This window comes from Chaetodon trifascialis, chromosome 7 (genome assembly GCF_039877785.1).
Source record: "Chaetodon trifascialis isolate fChaTrf1 chromosome 7, fChaTrf1.hap1, whole genome shotgun sequence".
NCBI lineage: Eukaryota > Metazoa > Chordata > Actinopteri > Chaetodontiformes > Chaetodontidae > Chaetodon > Chaetodon trifascialis.
Genome location: NC_092062.1, coordinates 29,967,517 through 29,990,503, shown reverse-complemented (window position 1 = coordinate 29,990,503; position 22,987 = coordinate 29,967,517). Strand labels below are relative to the sequence as shown.

The 22,987-nt window shown below is 45.8% G+C and overlaps 1 protein-coding gene across 3 annotated transcripts; it reads left to right on the top strand.

The window, feature by feature from the left end:
• Positions 1 to 101: 101 nt before the first annotated feature.
• kcnv1 (potassium voltage-gated channel modifier subfamily V member 1) lies at positions 102 to 11,358 on the top strand. 3 transcript variants are annotated; one of them, XR_011602363.1, is made up of 5 exons: positions 104 to 311; positions 4,734 to 5,065; positions 6,014 to 6,681; positions 9,350 to 9,956; positions 10,073 to 11,358. XR_011602363.1 is itself a non-coding variant. In XM_070966858.1 (4 exons), exons 2-4 carry the CDS (start codon positions 4,758 to 4,760, stop codon positions 9,865 to 9,867), a joined length of 1,494 nt encoding a protein of 497 aa, XP_070822959.1. In that variant the 5' UTR covers positions 102 to 311; positions 4,734 to 4,757; the 3' UTR covers positions 9,868 to 11,358. The 3 variants fall into 3 exon arrangements, 1 of the variants encoding a protein (XP_070822959.1); XR_011602364.1 differs by having other exon boundaries at positions 9,350 to 9,921; positions 10,082 to 11,357; XM_070966858.1 differs by having other exon boundaries at positions 102 to 311; positions 9,350 to 11,358.
• Positions 11,359 to 22,987: the final 11,629 nt, after the last annotated feature.

Sequence of the window (22,987 nt, the reverse complement as noted above, 5' to 3'; positions counted from 1 at the left end):
GGGACCCTCATACACCTCCTCCCCGCCCCCTCTGTGTCATTATTCACCTGTCACACCTCCTCCTCCTCCTCCTCCTCCTCCTCCTCCTCCTCTCTCCACCCGCAGACAGCAGCGGGGCTTCAGGAGCAGCCTCCTCCGGCGGACCTCTGCGCTCGTGCGGACTCTTCTTCTGCGTTTCAGCGCACGTGTAACTTTCTCCTCCTTTCCGTCATCATGTGATCGTTTCTAGAAAAGTGATTTTACTGGATTTTACTTCGTCCTCGTGAGAACGTGGATTAAACCGAGATGATGAAGATGTTCAGTTAAAGCAGGTAAGATTCACCTGGTTTCTCCTCCTGTCAGCTCACACTCACAAAGCTCTGGATGAGCGTTACTGATGATCTTCTGCTGAACTTGTAGTTTGTGTTAAATACAGATGCAGATCACAGTGATGAGGATGAAGCCCGCTAATCTTCATCAGCGCTGCCGCGAGCAGAACTCGGTCCAATCAGAACCGAATTCATTTTATTGGATGTAAAATAAATAAATAAATAAATAAATAAATTGATCTCAATACATTTTACAAATTAGTCAAAATCCTAAACAATCCTCACAAAAAGTAGTGGTGGGATGAGTACATTTACTCATGTAAGATACCTGAGAAGAAATTCAAAGTACTTCTACTTTACTCGAGTATTTCCAGTTTAAGTGACTTTATACTTCTACTCCACTTCACCTCATACACAAATATTGTACATTTACTGCATTACATCTGTCTGACAGCTTTAGTTACTCTCCAGACTCCAGTTTTCTGTGTCCGTCCTGTCCAGTGAAAAGCTCGTATCTCCAGCTGTTTTGGATGTTTGTGCTGAAATGAAGGATGAAGTTTTCCTTTCTGAAATTTCTCAAACTCTCCTCCTTCTTCAGCTAAATAAACTCTTTAAAAAGACATTTTAAAGAGCATTTCACTGCACTATCAGTTCTTTTACTGTAAGTACATTTTGCTGATAATACTTCAGTAAGATTTTGGATGCATGAATTTTACTTTTCATTGAGTATTTTCACAGTGCAGTATCAGTACTTTACTTAAATAAAGGATGTGAACACTTGTTCCACCGCTGCATGAAGACGACAGAAAGCAGGACATGATGAGCGCTCTCTGAAAACCAAACGAATGAACCAGAGGAAAAGAAAAATGAAATATTTACATCAAACATGTTCAGAAAAACCTCAGACTCAGAGACAATTTGACACAAAAGAGATTTTTTAAACATTATTCAAATCAAATATTTAAGCTGAATACACTTTAATCACGAGTAATCTAATTCCATAGAAACACACTTCCTGCTATGACCTTTCACTGGGACATATGCACATTTTGTTTCATGCATAATGTTCATTTCACATATTTAATCTATTCTGGGTGTCTGGGTTTTTGTCAGATCTTAAAATATGTGCACAGACACACACACACACACACACACACACACACACACACACACACACACACACACACACACACACACACACACACACAGATTTATCCACACTTGGACTAAAAGCACTTCTCTTAAGGACAGGTTTGCTTGTTATGACCTCTCAGACTGAATGTAATTTCCTGAAGTGGACTCAAGCTGCTCGCAGTTAATTTCCCCAGATTCCACCGAACAGTTCAACACTTTAAAGGTTTTTGACATCGAACAGCACAGATCATTCTCTACGCCTCTGGGACTCCGCGGTCCCACGTCTAATTTTACTGGAGCTGAGGTGGAAATCGAGGCTGTGTCACCTCATGGAAGACGTGTCTGAATGGACATCCTTGACTTTTATTGCCTTCATCAGGAGGTTCAGCGCAGAGGCAGAGAGAGGAAAAGCAGGTGTGTCCTGCGACAGAAGAAGAAGAACATGGAAACATGGAAACACGCTGAGCTGTTGCATGTCATCCCTCTTCTGTCCCCTCACTTCCTGTCCGTCCTCTACTGCCCACTGTCTAATGAAGGCAAAATACCCCCAAAATAAAGAGTAAACACAGCAAAGCCGCTGAGGTGAACGTGTTCACAAAGCAGCACGATGCTGATGATGATGCTGATGATGATGATGATGATGATGATGAAGATGAAAGTGCTGTATTCACTCTCCTGTTAGCTCGAGTTTGGTCTCCACCAGCAAACAGATCCGTCTCTTTAGCCTCTAAATCTTCTTCACAGCCCAGTGGCCAGAATGAAATGTTGGTATTGTGCATTTCTGTAAACGTTACCTTTTTACATTTGAACGCATCGTATCACGTTTCTCCAACAGCGCTGTGACAGCTGAGTGAGACGAGCAGCAGACCAAACCAAACCATGACCTTATTCTTATCTTAACAATAAACCTGACGCGACCTGAGCACAGCGCCATCACAACATAACACTGACAACTGAAACCTGAAGAAAATTTTCAATGAATAAATAAATATAAAAAAAATATCTGAGGCCTGCAGAAGTGTATAATTCCAGTGTTTATTCATAAATAACAACAACATACGGACCTGTAGTCTATGTCTGAGGCCAGTTTTCCATCCAGATCCGCCAAAGAAAATTTTAATTTCTGCTCGTTTCCGTCCACCGCCGCTGTGCCAATATTAGCTGTTGGTTCATTCATAAACAGGAGGTGGCGCTGATGCTCCAGTCTGTGCCATCATATCACTGCAGAAGAAGAGATCTCACTACTCCACATGGATCTGATGCTTCTGTCCGCCACAGTTTTCCATCCCTCCAGTGGACGTTTAAGTCACATGACTCATACGTCATGTTTTACTCTGTTTCCTTTGCACTTTGCACATTTTGCTTTTATTGATCTTTAATGCTCATACAAACAGATGGATGTGAACCCGCCTTGTGTTTACACAGGATGCATTCAGGCGCAGTAGTTCAGTCCTTCATCACAGAAGAAAACAGACTTTAGTAGTAAAAACACTGTTGGCCAGCGTCGCGTCTGTACGCTCGTGCTGCTGTCGGTCACTGATGCTCGTGAACACCGTTCACGTCAGGCAGGGGCCTGTTTCACACCATGTTCAGATTTTCACACGTCAGAATCAAACAGCTGCTGCATATTTCATTTTTTTTAGAAACTGACTTAAACAAACAAGCCGGCGTTCACACAGCAGCTACAGACTCTGGGCCCCTGACAGCAGCCCACACGGGGCCCCGACAGAATGAATGTGTACAACCTCAGGGTTCTCCAGGGCCCCTCCATCACACCTCAGTCTCTGCTCAATGGCCTCATGTAATATTCAGAGCGTAAGAATTAGTGAGAGGACGACGTTAGACAGAAGCACCGTGGGAAGGGAAGGAATGATCACAGGAATAGTAGCATTAGATCTATTAATTAGGTAAGCCGGATAAAATATTTAAATATTGCAGCAGGCAGAGATCAGCGAGAAGTAGGACACTGCCAGCGGCGTCATCGCTCTCACTTCTACTCCACGCTTCTCTTTCTCATTTCATGCATCTGTCTTTGAACTTCCTCTTTTGTCTTTTTCCTTTTGTCCGTCCTTCATTTCCTCCTTTATTCTCTTTGATTCATTCTTTCTGTGCTGTCTTCAAGCGTCAAATCATCCCCAGACCTCTATGAAACTACCACTGCTACTACGAGAAGACATGTAAAGAGTCAAAACGGACATTTCAAATAGATGTACTGCAGCTGTCTTCACTAAGATGACAGACACAATAGACCAAATGCTGCATCCCAACCAATCAGAGCTTGCCAATGTGTTCCACTTGTGTGACACCTGACATTTCTGTTTTCTGAATGAAATGAAGCTGAAAGTGTTCATCGTTCACTACAATATTTTTTCAGTTCAACTCAGTTTCATTTACATACCACCAAGTCTGAACAGCGCTTATCTCAGAATACACAGTAGGTCGAGACTGAACTCTGTAATATCATTAACAAAGCCAACAATTCCCACCACGAGTAAGAGCTTCAAGCTCTGGATCCCATTCAGACTTTGAAGACTTCAGGAAGCGTAAATAAGGCGGCAGTCTGGGAGTGCTACTTCTTGTGGGGTTATAGATGGGGTGATCTAAGATACTGTGAGATAAGAAGGTCCTGATTTTTGCAATTAAAAGGGAGCTGAAGGACACATCCTGATCAAAGATAACCTCCAGACTCCCTGCAGTGGAGCTGGAGGTCAGGCTAATACCATCCAGAGTAAAATCATCAGATATTGTGTTTCAGAGGTGTCTGGAGCAAAGTACTGTAACTTGAGTTTTATCAGAGTTTAACAGCAGAAAATTATAGTTTATGTCCTGAACTCGTGCTCGAAGTTCAGCTAAATGATTGGTTTCATCTGGTTTGACCGATACTTATAACAGAGTATCATCTGCATAACAGTGAAACTTAATGGAGTGGTTCCTAATAATGCTGCCTAAAGGAAGCACATATAGGGTGAACAGTATCGGTCCAAGCGCAGATTAACTTTGACAGAATGGTTGTTAACATGTACAAACTCCAGGTCGACAGTTTGAGACGAGCTGGGGAAGGAAATGGAAGATCTACACCTAAAGACACAGATGTTTTATCTCAGGAGCTGATGGAAAAGAACAAAAAAGGAGAAAATTAAATTAAATTCATCAGGCACACAAAACACAAAACTGACTGTTCTTCTGCCCCCTTGTGGTAAAAAAAATTAATACAGCTTTAATATTCCCTGGTTTCACATTAAACTCTGCTCATGACATAAATTGATCTTTTTGCTCTGACTCCTCCATCAGCTCCTCCCTCCACCCTCCTCTACCATGAGCCTCTGCTCCACCTCAGTGGCGGGGGCGGAGCTCTACAGTGAGAGCGCCTCCCCCGTGTCTCTGGAATCCAGCGTTTTCTTCAGCGAGACGACGGCGTCTTGCCTCAGAGACCCGCTCGACTTCTTCATCATCAATGTTGGAGGAAGTCGCTACGTGCTGTCGCAGGAGCTGCTGGCGTCGTACCCAGAGACCCGGCTGGGGAAACTTGCCTGCTGCAGCCGAGACTCGGCGCTGGAGCTCTGCGACGACGCCGACTTCCTGGAGAACGAGTTCTTCTTTGACCGAAGCTCGCAAACCTTCCAGTAGGTGGCGCCTTTTTCTCCTCCCTGAGGCATGCATGATATCCCATAGAGATAATAACACCATAACCTACGATGTTAAAAATAACCATAAAAAAATTGTGTTTAGTTTAATACAACAGGCAGCTGAAGGCAGTCTTACTCTTAGAGAAAGGTTTGTGCTGTGCTGGAAAAGAACTAGTTCCGCTGAGGAGGAGCAAAACATTTACAGTAAATACGTAAAGGTGCACATTTTCAGTCCTGGAAGATGTTCATGGTGTTACGCCATGTCTGCAGCTGGCCAATCACAGCACGAAGTGTTGTGAATGTCAGACTTTAGGTTTCAGAAAGTTTCAGGAAAAGTTGCATCCAGATGAGCTCCAGGCTGAACATCTGTAAACAACAAAAACACATCAGGACTGTGTTCAGCTGATGCTTCCAGTGAGTCTCTGCCTCCAGTCAAACATTTGTTTGGTTCACAGCAGCACCTGATGTTCAAACCGGAGGTCGTCGTCACAGGTGAGCCGTCAGATCTCGTTAACGGATGAAGTCCTGATGGCCTTTAAACTGTGACGCAGTTCTTTCATACAGCTCTCCACCCAATATGAACTTTAAAGTCTGGGCTCAGCCAGAGAGAAGAAATGTCTTCTGTCAATACACCTTCCTGTGTCTCAGCTCTGCCCACAGTGTGATTGGCTCTCAAAAGGCAGAGCTGGAGAAAAACGCGAAGAATCACTGCGATGGGTCATGTGAAAAGCAAAGATGATTGATTGATTTTCAGTAGCTTTGCTGCTGATGTTCCTCACACTGTAAGAAGGAATTCAGATTTCTGATTCTCTCTCCTCATTCACCCAAAGAAGAGAGATACAGCAGATCGTGGAGATGAACCAGATGTACATTTATGAAACTTTACTTCTGTAAAGCTCGACTGAGTATCTGTACTGACAGAATGCTACCTGTCTCTGCTCACAGGTATGTGATGAACTACTACCGGACGGGTCACCTGCACGTGAGGGAGGAGCTGTGTGAGATCTCCTTCCTGCAGGAGATCGAGTACTGGGGCATCGACGAGCTTCGCATCAACCCCTGCTGCCGGGAGCGTTACTACCGGCGCAAGGAGCAGAAGGAGACCCTCGACATAGAGCGGGAGTTCGAGGCCGAGGACGATGACGAGGACTTTGTGGGGGCCGCCTGCCCGGCTCTTCGCCGCCGCCTTTGGGACCTGCTGGAGAAACCAGAATCATCACGTGCTGCTCGTACCTTCGGCTCGCTCTCCATCTTCTTCGTGGTGTTATCGGTCATCAACATGGTGCTCATCTCTCTGGACTTAGGGGAGGACTTTGGCGTGAGCGGCCTCGGGATCGGAGCGCCGATGCTGTTCGACGCCCTGGAGTACGTCTGCGTGATGTGGTTCACAGGTGAGCTGACCCTTCGCTTTCTCTGCGTGAGGGATAAGTGCCGCTTCAGTCGAAGTATTCCCAACGTGATCGACCTGCTGGCCATCCTGCCGTTCTACGTGACGCTGGTGGTGGAGAACCTCCACGGAGGAAGTACAGAGCTGGAGAACATGGGCCGCGTGGTGCAGGTCCTCCGGCTCCTGAGGTCGCTCCGCATGCTGAAGCTGGGACGACACTCAACAGGTAAACACCTGGAAACAGCTGTCTGTGTTTCTGTGTCGTTTAATGCTTCAACGATAAGAACTGTGTCCTCTTCTAAAGCAAAGTGCACTGAAATGAGCTCTTTTTTCTTTGCTGTTGAACTAAAGAAAATTCTTAACTTTCCCGTCTAACCTTGAAGAACGTCCACAGAGGATGAACCCCTCACCTCACCATGGAGAGAGCATGTCGTGGTTCATCTTCCTGAACAAGTTGTGTGAAAAATTAAGAAAAAAATTTAAATAATCATCAATGCAAAAGACTCAAATGTACAAGCTGGAGAGATGGTCGTCCTGCAGAAGCAGCCGCGTCTGAGCAGGTGAGGCGCTTTGCTCAAGGGCACATGATCAGCAGACGAAGGAGGCTTTTCATGCAGTTTCCCTCCACACATGTTCCCGGGGATTTCAAATACATGATGCGAACATCCAGAGAGAGAAAAGAAATTGAAATTCTCCTCGGTGAGAAGCTGCTGCTGCGAGATTACAGCCGAGGTTATCTGAGGACGACGAAGACGAGAAAAAATGGATTCACATTTTGGCAAATTCCTTCAGAAGATGGAGGGAGGAGAGAGGATGTGTGTGTGTGTGTGTGTGTGTGTGTGTGTGTGTGTGTGTGTGTGTGTGTGTGTGTGTGTGTGTTTGAGGGAGAGATGTGTGTGTGTGTTTGAGAGGGAGGATGTGTGTGTGTTTGTGTATTTGTGTGTCAGACCGGGACGTACGAGCGCTTTGATCTGTGTGATTTTGGGAAGCGTGATGATCCCTGGACTCAGCTCATGAATAATAAATGATGAAGGAGAACATGGAGGGAGGAAGAAGAGGAGAAGATGGGAGTTATGTTCACACACAGAAGCTTCTGCAGCATCAGGCTTCACCCATCACAACACCATCACAACACCATCACAACACCATCACAACAACATGTATGCTGGGATTCTCACATGGGATGAGCTGAATTCTTGGTATTATAATTGTGATGATAATTTAATAGAACTGTTGTTAATTCATATTTTCTGCAGGACTATTCTTTTTCCAGATGTGGACATTCTTGATGAAGCTTATTTATCAAAACACACTGTAGTTTGGAGGGTTTAAACTTAAGCTGGAGTAACGTGACTGTGGCAGCTGAGGACGGTCACATGACGAACACCTGATGAACGATTTCACACCTGCACAGCTTAAAAATGATGGAAATATGTTTTTAAGACATGGTCACATTTAATGACAATCATGAAAATCATGTCTCACAACACTAAATACTTTAAGATTTTTGCATTTCAAACAGAACATATTTAATAGGATATCAGATTGTTTCTCCTGAAATATTAATTTAAGGGAAGCAGTTTGGTAAGTTAAGGGTGAACATGTCTCATTTGTGCAGGTAAAGTCCCACCTGTGAGCTCTGATTGTCACCTGTCGACATGAATATCAGATCACAGCAACGTATTCTGCAGCTCTCATTCACAACCTGCACATGTCTTTATATCTTCTGTTTAATAACTCATTTAATGAGATAGAGAGCATGGAGAGATTATCCCACCAGAGACAGAGACGCACTGTCATACTGCTCAAATCCATGAAAACAGTATTTTTTTTTTAAAAGGTGTGTCATTATAGAGGATGAAAAAGTCCTTTTACTTCACATTGACTTCCTCTCTTTGCATACGGAGTGAAAGCAGCGGCGCTATAAGCTGCTTTTCTCTGATTCACTTTCTTAAATCTTTGCAAATGTAAAGCAGCAGCTTCCTCCAGCTGCAGCAAACACTGTTGACTTCAGCGCTGAAGAAAAACCTCTTTACCAGCTCGTTTCTTTTTCTCTCAGAGGAGACGAGCGCGATGACACCTCGTTGTGGGGGTGAGCGTCAGCTCTGTCATGTGGGTGTATTTATACATTTGCTGTTTCGTCTTCCTGCCGCTCGTTATTTTCTCGTGGCTGAACGTCTTCAGTTCTCAGACTCAGCAGAAGTGAAGAGCTGAACTCAGGCTGTCAGTCACTGACGATGGAGAGAAACTACAGATCAAAGAGCTTCTTTCCAAAATGAGACATTCAGACAAACCGTGAAAGAAAAGACGCCTAATAATGAATGACTACAAAAAGAAAATGGGGACATTTGAATGAAAACTTTAATTCTGGAATCACATTTTTCTTTTCCTACAGTTGTGCATGTGGATAAATGATCATTCTAAATTAAGAATTATAATCATGTAATTATTATACGCAATAATCAGACAAACAACGAGCTAAATCCTGAATCATGTGAAAACGTTCCGGCTTTGGTGAAATCTGCTCTCTGTAATCTGCTTTCAAACGAGCATCCATGACGTTGAGAGGCATTGAGCGTCAGCAGGGTTTAAAGCACTTCACACTTTAAAGTGACGGTTTCATGATCTCAACATGCTGCTCATCCTCCTCATCTTTCAGGATATTTCTGAAGGTCTTCTGTCTCCATCAGCGTCCCCCGGAGGGTGCAGTGTTCAGCACTTCCATCGTTTATTGTTTTTATCTTCTGAGCTGTTTCCTGTTTGTCCTGCAGTTCTTCTCCTGCTGGCAGGAGGAACATCGATCTTCTGATGCATCGCTTTGACTCAAAGTTCTGCAGGATGGAAGGTTTCTGTGACGTGTCTCTAAAATATTTTCTGTCCTCGTTTCTGTCCAGGCCTCAAGTCTCTGGGGATGACCATCGCTCAGTGCTACGAGGAGGTCGGCCTCCTGCTCCTCTTCCTCGGCGTCGGTATCTCCATCTTCGCCACGGTGGTCTTCACTCTGGAGTTCGACCATCCGGCCACCACCTTCACCAGCGTGCCGGCCGCTTGGTGGTGGGCGACCACCTCCATGACCACGGTCGGCTACGGAGACATCCGTCCTGACACGGCCCTGGGGAAGGTGCTGGCCTTCCTCTGCATCCTGTCCGGGATCCTGATCCTGGCGCTGCCCATCGCCATCATCAACGAGCGCTTCTCCGCCTGCTACTTCACCCTGAAGATGAAGGAGGCGGCGATGCGGCACGGCGAGATGCTGAAGAGGCTGGCCCGCGGCTCCGTGGGGGGGTCGAGTGTGGGCGGAGGCATGAACCTGAGGGACGCCTACGCCAGGAGCGTCATGGAGATGTTGAGGCTGCACGGGCGAGAGAGGGTGAGCACCCGGAGCAGCGGAGGAGAAGAACTGTGGTGGTAAACCAGGAGAGTCAGACTGGAACCAGGAGAGTCAGACTGGAACCAGGAGAGTCAGGCTGGAACCAGGAGAGTCAGACTGGAACCAGGAGAGTCAGACTGGAACCAGGAGACTTGGACTGGAACCAGGAGAGTCAGACTGGAACCAGGAGAGTCAGACTGGAACCAGGAGACTTGGACTGGAACCAGGAGAGTCAGACTGGAACCAGGAGAGTCAGACTGGTCCAGACCTGACGGTTAAAGTGACAGTACAGTTGTACATTTCTTACCTGAGATTATGCACATCTGAAGGGAAACATCATAACAGAAACCATCTGAAATAAAGCTGCAACGATTAACTGATATGTTGATTGATAGAAAATTAACCTGCGTATATTTTGCTAATCGATTAATTTCATGTAAAAATCAGTAAAAAGAAGTGGACTCAGGTAGAGACACAAATGCGCCTGCACTGTAACTCAAGATGTAACAGTTCATTAGAAGATAGAAGAATCAATCAATCAATCAATCAATCAATCAATCAATCAATCAATCAATCAATCAGTTTGGCTAATCAAATAATCATTTATGAAGGAAACATCTCAGCGTGTTCTGGCTCCTGGTTTGCTAAATTTCGCAGCTTTATATAATTGAAATCTGATTGGGTTTAGAGAAAACTAACGTTATTGATCTCATCTGTTGTGGTAGATCATGTGTTCTTTGAGTCTGTGTTCTGAACGATTCATCCAGATTTACTTAACTGTGGACTTTCTGTCTTTCTGCATCACAAACGAGGTTCAAGCAGCTGCACGTGGCAGCAGTCACAAACTGCTGGTTGACCAGATTCAGGAGGTGAAATTTAACTTAAATTTAATGTAAAGAAGTAAATTTGCTGTATATTATTCTGACATGAAACTACTGGCACACTGAGCTTTAGGCCTGTTTCATACTTTAGAGTCTACCATCATACATTTCTGTGTTGTAAATCAGTAAATCCACCACAAACAAACTGTCACATTAGCAGATCTGTGTTGTTGTGTTGTCTGATTGAAGCACTCTTAGCAGCAATATGATGTTTAGTTTTTAGAGACGTTTTAGTATCAGATCTGCAAACTCAGAAGTGACCTGAGATTCATATTTCCACCCGTGAACACAGCAGAACGTTTCCTCCTGAACAAACGGAGCGTTCAGGTCCCGCGTTGACGAGCGTAGACGCAGCTGTCAGAAATACTGAAAATAATAGAAACCCATACGTTTGTGATGTGTTTCAAACACTCTGATGTTGGTTTGTGGTGCATCATAAGAAAACAGTTTGATGTTTGATGCTGCAGCAGCTCCTGATTCGGTGTTTCATCTCTCCAAAGCGGAGCAAACGCAGCCTTCACATGCACTGTAAGTGTTGTATAGACGTCAGCGGGAACCCTGCAGGCTGTTCTCTGGTCACGGTACCTTGGTGCTTCTGCCCGTTCTGTTATCCCTCTGTGACTCAGTCATGCAATAAAGGACTTTCTCCTGTAGATCTGAGTGCTCTTTGCAAATATCACAGCGATGCCCGAAGGCCTGAGTAGAAACACTGACCTGAGAGCAGCTGCCAGGATCCTTTCTGCTTTCTAACGGTCGCGTTTGAAGATGAGCTGCCGTGTGTAGGTTTGATATCAGGTGTGTATGACATCATCACGTCATCACAGCTCAAATTCAGAAGCTTCTTATAAGAAAAACTGTGATGTGGATAAAAAACACTATATGTTTTAACAACATGATGGGCGGCCTCATGGTGATTAAGATACGTTCTGTATACAATCTAGTCATATAGAGTAACTTTAGCCCCCCCCCCCAAAAAAAGCGTCAAAAATAAAATTAGATTTCTTTTTGTAAGAATATTATACCTGAAAAAGTTTCTTATATTTGAAGACAAAGTTTTAATACAAAGAGTGTCACAACTACACGAGAAAAAGGTTTAATTTTAAAGAATTTAAAGAAAAAAGTTATTTTTTAACAGTGACCCTCATGTTACTCTGTCAGATTTCATGTCCAGTGGTGTCAGACTGTAAAAATCTGATATCGTTATAGAAATATTAAAGAATATTAAAGGTCCAGACCTGAACAATGGGACTGTAACAGTCCCCACACTGTAGTGAATACAAGAACAGACAGCGACACACACTTTAGGTTTTCATCACTTTTGGGGACTTTACATAGACTTACATTCATTTCTTGGAGACTCAGGCCAACCACAACCACAAGCACTACTTGGCTAATCCTAACCCTTACCTTAACCCTTACCTTAAACCTTAACTTAAACCTTAACCTTAACTTAAACCTAACCTTAACCCCAGTCTTCATCCTAAAATTGAGTGATTGACATCATGGGGATTTCTGTCCCCACAGTGAGTGATACATGAGTCACACACACACACGCACACACACACACACACACACACACACACACGCACACACACACACACACACACACAGAGTAATGTCACACTCTATTGGAGCAGACAGGTTGAATCTGGCAGATGAGCAGAAACTGGTCTTTGCACTTTTAATGAGGATGGAGAGATGACTGCACACACACACACACACACACACACACACACACACACACACACACACACTGGTGTTTGTGTCGGGGTCTCGTCTGTTGTAAGCCTCGTTAACATCGATTTGCTGCTGACGCCTCTCGTGTGGCCTTCAGGTGTCGTCGGATGGGGAAAGGTTGCAGAGGATGAGCAGCGACAGCCTTCGTCCAGCAGGACGTCTCTGCTCTCAGCTGTCTGTGTTTGTGTGTGTTGGTAATTACGTAACACAGCCTTTTCATGTGCACTTTTAATGTGACCTGAAGCTCCGGGCAGCACTTTGTCTTCCTCCCGCTCTGCACTGAACTCTTTTCATTTCACTCTCTGATTTCAGGCTCAGGAGAAATTAACACATCTGTCAAGTTGGTGAAAGAAAAACTGTAAAACTGATTTTCACTCTGTTCTTCCAGTTTTTGCAGATAAAAAATGAATATCCAAACACAGCGAGCAGCACTCAGAGACTGTGGTCTACTTTAATCCCTTCCTGTATGGATTGGCGTGACGTTTGCCTCGTTGCCGCCATGATGTTTGTCTTAGAGGTGCTCAGTGCAGCTTTAGAAATTGATGTTCTGCTCTGTTTGTTGATAATTTGTCAAATACTTTGATTCATTATCAAATGCCTGCAAAGCTCATTACAAAGTGGTCGGGGTAGTCTGTAGGTAGCAAACGTTAGCATGCTAACGTGCTAAACTATTTAGGTGAACATGGTGAGCATTATACTGGCCAGAAATTAACATGCTAGCATTGTCATTGTAAGCATGCTAGCATGCTGATGTTAGCATTTAGCTCAGTATGGCCTCACAGAGCTGTTAGCATGACCTCAGACGAAGCTGCTTCATTCATAAATGGAAACATCAGACACCAAGAAAGAAGTGTTCACCTTCACACACCTGATCACCTGTATGATCTGCAGGCTGAATGACGGATGAACACATGAACGCTGAGCCTCCACAGGATGCTCAGCCAGTGTTTGCAGCCGTCTCTGTGTGTGTTAATGTCTTAAACGTATGAATCTTCACTTTCTCCAAACATCATACATTACTTACATTATGCTGCAAAGCAGGCTGGGAGGATGAGACGGAGCCGAATAAACCGAGCTGTTTCACTGAGGCATCAGGTCTCTTTTTGCTTTTATGTCCAAATGAGGAGACGTGTTTTATAGAGGACGCTAAGCTGGCAGACAGTCGGCTGTGGGTGCAGAATATTTTACAGCCTCACTTTGATGTTTTCTCAGCACAACAGAGATCCACACATTCAAAATATATGTTGTGCTGGTGTCTCACTGAATGGATTAAAACTGATTAAAGGCTTTCAATGACGTCTTTCCACATTACGGCTGTGATGCTGTCAGCTGGTCCGGGATGCTGAGAGGTCTCTGAGGTTTGCGCGAGTCTGTCTAACATCATGGGCGAGAATATTCCCTGTTTGTGTCCTACTTGTAAAAGATGACTCTCAGCTAATTCATCATAATGATTCAGAGTGGATCTGCTCTCTGCGTTAGAGCGCCTTCGTATATTATCTCCAAAGAACAAAGAGTAACCAGAGACAACTGGCAAAGGAACATATCAAAGTTTTCTTTTGTTAATTCGACTCTTTCTTTGTGTGTAACGTATGTAAACCTGTGGTCTTACTTGACAATTTAAGATCTTAAGTTCCTCTCACCTTTTATTGGGATTTACGTCACATTTTAAAGGAAATTTAAAGCATGTAGTACTTTTCAAAGCCTGAGCTACAAAGTAATGAAGTACCTTCATGAATACGCTGAGTCCTCTTCGTCTTCGTCCTCTCGTCTTCGTGCTCTCACTGTGGTAAATGTTGTTTTTATGTTGTTACTGGATGAAAACTTCTCTTTCTTCTTCGTGTTGTGTTCCAGTTTCTTTCCTCGCTGTGCAGCCAGAGGCGCCAAACGGTGAATTCAGGTCAGCTGTGGAGGCAGTCAGGCAGGAAGTCACCTGACGAGGCTTTGGTGGAGGTGCAGCGCGCGCACACACACACACACACACACACACACACACACACACACACACACACACACACACACACACACACACACACATGAACTGGGCCTTCGTCAGTCAGTCAGCCATGTTTTTGATTCTTCATCTTACAGATTTAAGATGATCTCTATGTTAAAAAGGTCCCAAACCAAGAGGATCAAACAGCAGCTGATCACCAAAACACCAAAACAGGTAAAAGTCCAAACAGGTGAGCAGATGGACGAGGGACACCTGCAGAGAGGCAGAGCAGATGGAAGCATTAACGAGCTGTGCACTGAGGGCTGATGGGAGAAGTGGGAACAGGTGTGCAGGCAGGCGGGGGAGGTCAGCTGATGGGGGCGGTGGGAGAGGGGTGTGGCAGGATCTGAACTGAGAGCAGCGACAGAGGCGTGGGCGACCTGCCGGAGTGCAACACCTGTCAAAGCACCTGACGTGGTCAAAGCACCTGACGTGGTCGTTCCCAAACTTTAAACCGGCAGCGTCTCGTTGACCCACAGAGGCGGCGGATCAGAGACAGGTCTGTGCCACACGTGAGCCTTCAGTTCTCACAGAGTCTCTATTTACTCTGGTCCACGCTGAGGCCCATCAATCACAATTTGTTGTGCTTTGAGCTTTGCAGGCACATCTTCTGTCCTACTTAACGGCGTCTCAGCTCAGACAGGCTCGTTATCCCCTCAGGCCCACCGTCGTTCCCCAGAGAACCGTCTTTTCCACTGAGTTAGAGCTCGACTCTCAGCTCCAGCTCCTCCTCTTCTCTTTTTAGGACAGAAACGGCACAGGACGAGCCTTTAAAAGCATCAGCTGTGCAGGGTGAAAGCATGATTTCACATCAGTCAACAGAGGCATTCATCTTCATGTGTTACCTGACGTGTGACAGCAGTGCAGCAGCGTGAAAAGACACGCTGGAGAATAAGAATGTGTTAATTAAAGGCTTGAAGGTTAAATAAAGGTTTGAAGAAAAGCAGTGTGACGGTGAATGTGGTTGTTAATTAAAGTACAGAACGATCGGTTGGCTCAAACAGGCTGAAATCAGACAAAACAGGACCCCAGTTCACAGCAAGGACTTTCACCTTGAAGCTAATTTAACCCAAGCCGAGTCTGAACTCTTCCACAGCCCTTTAAGAGGCGAGGACATGAACAACAAGGTGTTAGAAACTTCAGAAAATGACGCTGACACTCGAAGGCAGTAAAATCTAAACAGTCAGTTCAGTGGGGGAATGTCACTGAGTACATTTATACCACTCAGACTGTGTACTTCAGTCTAATTTAAGTATTTTAAGTGAGTAATTGAAGTCATTTGTGTTGCTAATGTGTAGCTAATCATTTCCAATTTACAGCGTCGTCTGCCGAGCCGAGGAGCCAATCAGAACTAAGAAGCAGTGAGAGAAATAAGTGACAGTTCAGGTGGAATAAATGGAATAAAGGAAGGAAGTACAGCTGAGGCCATCATGCTGATGGTCAGATCGTATGATCTTTAGCATGTTAGCATGCTAACGTTTGCTAATTACAGATTAGCCCGACCACCTGGTCAGAACCGAAAGCAGTGGATGGAATAAAATTTGGCCTCATGGTGGCACCACAGGTAAAATCAAAGTCATGGGATTCATCCTCGGGGGGTCATGAAGTCTGAAATCCAAAGCAGAGTTTGTAAGATATTGTTAAAAAATATCAGTTGAAATAGTCGTTAACTGTTGCCCAACAAACATTATTTTCAAATACTGTGACATGATCAAGTGAAGGAGAATCTAATAAATGTAAACCGCCGGGTTAAATCATCACTGAGAGGTTCATTTGAAATTTGTTAAAATAATCTTGGACGTGGCTCTCGGAGTCCTCGGGGTTGTAACGGGAAGAGCGTGGAGACAGTTTGAGATGTTCAGGCGCTTTGTTTTCCAGGCCTTCAGATGATCAGAGCCTCTGCTTGTCATAACAGTTTACCTCCGAGCTGTTTTACTGCCGCCGCTGCTTCCTCTTCCTCCTCCTCTGCTCTGACGAAGCCGCTCTGATGAAACTCTGCTGTAAGAGAAGACAGATCCTTCAACTGAGGCGACCTCGACCCGGAGCTTCAGTCCGCAGCGGCTTTACGTCTGCACCGCTGGAAGCACACCGGACTTTACAGAAACATCTGGCGGATGTTTTAGACTGAACTGCATGTCCAACTGTGTACAAATACTCCTTTAAGGTCCTGCATTTCAAATCCTGCTTAAGTACAAGTACATAAGTATTATCAGCATCATGAGAAGTTCTGGTCCTGCAGTAAAATGTCCCCCGTCGTCCTCTGGTCACTCTGTGTCCTCTGACTCAGTCGTCCCTGTGTGATGACACGTCTTCTGCCCGCCGGCGTGTCCCCGCTCCGTCCTCCCTGCTGGGACTCCTGCTCTGCTTTTAAAACAAGTTTCCTGAATACGTTCAGCTCCACATCTGGGTCTCAGAGGGTCCTTCTGAAAACCAGGAGGCGTCTTCTTTGCTTCAGATCAGCGTTGGACGACTTTTGTCTCAGAGTCACGCAGGGACGAGTCCACCTGAGACTGACAGAGTGTTTTTATGCAACAACATGTGCAGCCGAGTATGCGCTGTGTGTACTAATACGTGGATTCATGGGGGTATTAGAAATAACTGTGTTGCATCACTGAATTTCTGAAGGTTCATTGAGACCGTCGGCAGTTAAAAGTTAAATCCTCGTCTGTCAAAGCTTGGACAGGCGTGAACAGTGAGGACGGAGCTCTGAAGTCTTTCGTCCACATTAACTCCAGACGTTTATGTCTCCTGTGATGCTCCTTCAGAATACGTGAAGAACAAACACTCAACATCAGCACAGCTGGAGATACGAGGTTTTCTAAATCTGAAAAGTAACTAACTAAAGCTGTCAGGTGAGTTTAGTGGAGTATAAAGTACAATATTTGCCTCTGAGATGCAGTTGAGTGTAGAAAATGTAAAGTATTTCGGCCTGTTGAGGAGAGATTTTAAAGAGCTCAGAGGGGCTTCAGTTTCATTCAGCTGCTCACAAATAATGACCACACCGGAGATCGAGCTCCGCCTGCATGGATCGCTCCTGCTTTCCCAGAATTCCCAGTCTGGGACTCCTCATTAGCCCAATTCTGTTCAGCGAGAAGACGTCGGAGCTGGATGGAGATCGTTCCAAGGACGGAGCTGCAGGTTATTCCCGGCTGTGACGGGAGGTGACGGAGAGGAAACGAGGCCGGGCTCACGTTGCTCACTTCAAACGTCCTCAGCTCCTCAGGATGTTCCTGGTTACAGAGAGTCTGGTCCAAAGTGGGTCAGCTCCCACACACACACACACACACACACACACACACACACACACACACACAGAACCTGAAGTGCACAGCTAAGATGCTAATTTGATCCTATTGAACGATTATCGCATATCAAACCCATAATGAATCACGGTTCTTGTGCAGAAATGACCATCCAGTCCAGTTTTTATGGTTCTCTCAGTGCTATTTCAATTCAGCAGGGAAATGACCCAAATGCAAGTAATCAAGGCGGAGACAGACAGGGACAGTTCAGCCACTCATTTATTCATTTATTCACTTCAACAAGTGACGAGCAAACGCTCTGCTAACAAGACCGAACACAATAAACTGAGAGTCGACAGCAGAGAAGGAAGCAGGAAAAGGATTTGCATTAAAACGTTACTGCTGCTAGTTTCAGTCCGACTGTTCGGCGTCGGACTGAAACTAATGATTCTTTTCATTCTGGATCAATCTGCTGATCATCGTCTCCATTGATCGTTGGAAACTTTGTGAAAACAGTGAGAAATGTGGTCACAATGAGGTGAAAGCGACGCCTTCACCATGTTTGTTTGGTCCAAAGCTCCACAAGATTACAAACACATTCAGATGATTGAGAGGAAAAGCAGCCAATCAGACATCTGAGAAGATCAAACATCACATGACTCCACAGCAGAGATCACTTCAGTGATCATCAGCAGCATTCAGAGCTCACATGGTTTTCCATTTTCAGCTTCAAGCTTCTTTTTTCTGAGAGGTCATGGAGCGCTGCTGTAACAGAGCAGCTTCCATCTCCGGCTGTTTGCTGCACCTCCAGCGTGTGGAGGTCTGTGTTTGCTGTGACAGCGAAGTCATGAGCTTCAGCAGAGCTTCAGCAGAGCTTCAGCAGAGCTCTGGACTCTTTGTTCACTGTGTCAAACGCTGCAAACAGTCTGCAGACAGAGACGCTCGTCATCCAGTCAGGAGGCCTCAGGCTTCGCTGTGAGTACGTCACATATTTAAGCTCCTGTCCAACTGTCCCGCCGTCACTTTGGAGAAGTTTATCGTGTCAAATTTGCTCTTACTTGTCTGATGTTGATGTTTACAGCAGGTGAAAAAATGAATGGACACAAATCATCCCAAAAAGGCAGAAACCTGCTGATGAGGGATCAGTTCACTGAATGATTTCATGTTGTGTTCAGGGGCTGTCAGACATTCTGCAGTCAGTGTTGAACAGACAGTTTGTCAGCGGGAAGTTTCTAAAAACTGAAAGTCCTCACTGATAATCAAACTGTCTGTCCCGCTGCCTTCACTGTGGACATCTGATCAGCACTGAGTGGCACCTGAACTCACCACCAGGTGAATCCAGTTAACTGGAGTTAAGGAGCAGGTTCACTGCAGGTGATTGAAGTTAAAGGTGAGTATGTCATTATGGGCTGTGTCTGAGCTTCTGTGTCTGTTAGTTTGAAGGGAAAATGAATCATTAATCAACACAGTCCATCAGATTTGACTGATGTTTGGCTTTCAGTTTCGTGTTAGCCGTCGTTTTCATTCAGACTAAAGCAGCTCTCGAGTCGTTCTGTTCTCTTTCTTCCGTCTGCTTCATGCAGGATTTGTCTCCAATGTAAATAAAACATCAGCCGGCTGTGGACGGTGAAACAGTGCAGCCACAGCTCGAGCTGTTCGACCCGCCATCAAAGTCCGGCTCCTGGACGAGACAGAGACGGCCTGTTCAGACGTCCCTGATTCACCTGGAAACCAGACGTTTCACCTCACAGCTGCTGACAGCAAGCGTCACATTTTCCAGCTGATCCAAGAGGCTTTTCAGAGAGTTTATTCAGCCATGAAGGAACACTTCATCCTTCAGTTTAGCACAAACAGTCAGCACATCTGGAGATACGTGTTTTCCACTGGCAGGATCAGTCAGGACTGTTTGCACTTGACATGAAGTGACTGGGCTTCTGTGTAGCTTCAGCAGCAGGTTCTGCTCCTGTGTTTCACTTTGCACTAAATCAGCTTCCACCGTCAACGGCGGCCTCGCGTCTGTGTGATCGGACAAACAGCTTCACGGCCGGAAACAGCCGGCGCTCAGACGATGAATGAGGCTTAATGAGAGCCGCGAAAGCAAAGACGAGACGATGAAAGGTGGAAAGATCTGAGGCTGTTTGCTTTCCACACAGAGGACGATGAAGAGGCTCACGAGGCTCTGCCTGTCTGTCCATCTGTCTGTCTGTCTGTCTGTCTGCCTGTCTGTCTGCCTGTCTGTCTGTCTGTCTGTCTGTCTGTCTGTCTGTCCATCCATCTGTCTGTCTGTCTGCCTGTCTGTCCATCCATCTGTCCGTCTGTCTGTCCGTCTGTCTGTCTGTCTGCCTGTCTGTCCATCCATCTGTCCGTCTGTCTGTCCGTCTGTCTGTCTGTCCGTCTGTCTGCCTGTCTGTCTGTCTGTCTGTCTGTCTGTCTGTCTGTCTGTCTGTCTGTCTGTCTGTCTGTCCGTCTGTCTGTCTGTCTGTCCATCTGTCTGTCTGTCCGTCTGTCTGTCTGTCTGTCTGTCCGTCTGCCTGTCTGTCTGTCTGTCTGCCTGTCTGTCCATCCATCTGTCTGCCTGTCTGTCTGCCTGTCTGTCTGCCTGTCTGTCTGTCTGTCTGCCTGTCTGTCCATCTGTCTGTCTGTCCGTCTGTCTGTCTGTCTGCCTGTCTGTCTGTCTGTCCGTCTGCCTGTCTGTCTGTCTGTCTGCCTGTCTGTCCATCCATCTGTCTGTCTGTCTGTCTGTCTGCCTGTCTGTCTGTCTGCCTGTCTGTCTGTCTGTCTGTCTGTCTGTCTGTCTGCCTGTCTGTCCATCCATCCATCTGTCTGTCTGTCTGTCTGCCTGTCTGTCCATCCATCTGTCTGTCTGTCTGTCTGTCTGTCTGTCTGTCTGTCTGTCTGTCTGTCTGTCTGTCTGCCTGTCTGTCTGTCTGTCTGTCCATTTGTCTGTCTGTCCATCCATCTGTCCGTCTGTCTGTCTGTGTTCCGGCCTGTCCTTGCTGGGCGTGTCTGGCACTCACCTGGCTCCGCCCACTCAGCAGCGCACCTGGCGCGTGTCAGGCTGATTAGAGCACAGGATGAAAGGAGGCGATTATTGTTAAGATAAATGTCTTTTCTTTGACTTTACCTCGTCCCTGCTCTGCACACGTGTGTCCTGAAGATTCAAAGATATTCAAAGGTTTAACCAAACATTAACACTGACTGATTTAACGTGATGCTGACGTCATGAAAACATCTCATCACCTGGAATGAAACCCACACGTGAGAGTGTGACACGGTGAAGCCTGCAGCAGAAAGCCTGCGTGTCTGAGTCACAGAAATATTCAGATTATTTGGTGAAATGAACACAAACATGTCGGCGTGCCTCGGGCTGTGTCTCCTCTTCAGTCTTAATATAGCTTCAGCTTTTAATCCCTTTTCCTCCTGCTGGTGACATTTTCTAATCCAGCGTTTCACGCGATGACTAATCAGCTGCAGTTTGGCTGAAATGTTCCTGATCTGAGTTTAAATTACATCTCAGCTTGAAGAGTTTACATGTTTAAAGTTTCCAGACTGACTGTTAACATCTGAGATTTGGATGATTAACGTGCAATATTTAGTACATTTCTCTAAATTATAAGTAAATATTTTAGTCAATACAAGCTCAGAGTGTATTTCGGACTCTGACACTGAACCGAACATCTGGAGCTTTGCAGAAGAAAAGAAAGAAAGAAGCAGTTCTGGTTTCCAGGAGCCTCGAGCTGATCCGCATCACACACTCGGGGTCTGCTGATGTGGACTGACGGTGTCCTCTGTGTTCTGTGTCGTACCGCCCTCTAGTGGAGCCCTGCGGTCATTACACTGCAGAGCGTGAGGAGCTTCATCTGGTCCTGATGCAGCAGCTGCTTCATCAGAGGACAATCATCCTTTTTTATATGAACTTTGATTTGATGCTGAACCGCATTTTACTGTACTGATACTTTGTGTAACATCAATAAAACAGAATCCAATTTCAAGCAAACTAAACAAGTTAAATAAGGGATAAATATTATTATGTGATGGCTGTTCACAGCTGGTCACACAGACAGAGACAGACAGAGACAGACGGAGACAGAGACAGACGGAGACAGACACAGAGACAAAGACAGAGACAGACACACAGACAGAGACAGACAGAGACAGAGACAGAGACAGAGACAGACACAGAGACAGACGCAGAGACAGAGACAGAGACAGATGCAGAGACAGAGACTGAGACTGAGACTGAGACTGAGACTGAGACTGAGACAGACAGAGACAGACACAGAGACAGACGCAGAGACAGAGACAGACAGAGAGAGACAGAGACAGATCACTGAGTATGACTGAATTTATTTACAGTTTGACATAAACTGTAAATGAATGAGATGAGATTACATGATCTTGATTGAACTTCAGGATGGACAGAGACCAACAACAAACAAAACATCTGAGTGGAAAGGAAACAAAAACAACCTCAAAGTAAATAAAGTCAAAGAAACCAAATTACAGCGACTGAGTGTCAAAAACAGGAGAAAACAAGGTTAAAGAAACAAAAGCATCGGCGTGATGAAGACAACCAGCTCGTCCGCTTTCTGCGCTGCTACAGACCTTCACCTGATCGACACCTTCCTTTCTTCCTGGTAAGCGACAACACCTGAACCTCACCTGCATGCTCTGGCACACACAGCGCGTGCCTCGCTGACACCAGTATTCAGGTCATTACCTGAGCACACAGCGCAGCACCTTTGGCAGCAGGTCCAGCTCTGACGCACATGCGTTGGACATCAGTCTGAGCACGTCCTTCTCTGCAGGTCCTCTCAGGTCGGATGAGGACCGGGTTCATTCTGGGCTAAGGCGGGGCCACTCGGGGACAGTGACAGAGTTGTCCCTCAGCCACTCCTGTCCTGTGCTCAGAGTCTTTGTCCAGTCTGAGGTCCTGAGGTTCTGGACCAGGTTTCAGTAGAGATATCTCTGTTCAGCTCTCTCGCCCTGAGCAGTCCTCCAGTCCCTGAGGCTGAAGCCCCCCCAGCATGATGGTGTCACCACCCTGCTTCGGAAGGTGTGCAGGTGATGAGGAGACCAGTCCCAGAGTCCCTCTGGCGCCTCTGCTGTGCGGCTGGTGTTGTCCTCCTGGAGGTCTCAGCTGGTCCAGGTGGTTCAGCGGTGTGACAGCAGAGCTCTGACACGTCTGTCAGTGACACTTCAGCTTTTCTCTCAACACGTTTCTAAAACCCTTTGCTGCTCTGACGTCATGGGGTACTGAGTGCAGACTGATGAGGAAATGAATTTAAACTTTCAGCATCCAAACACCA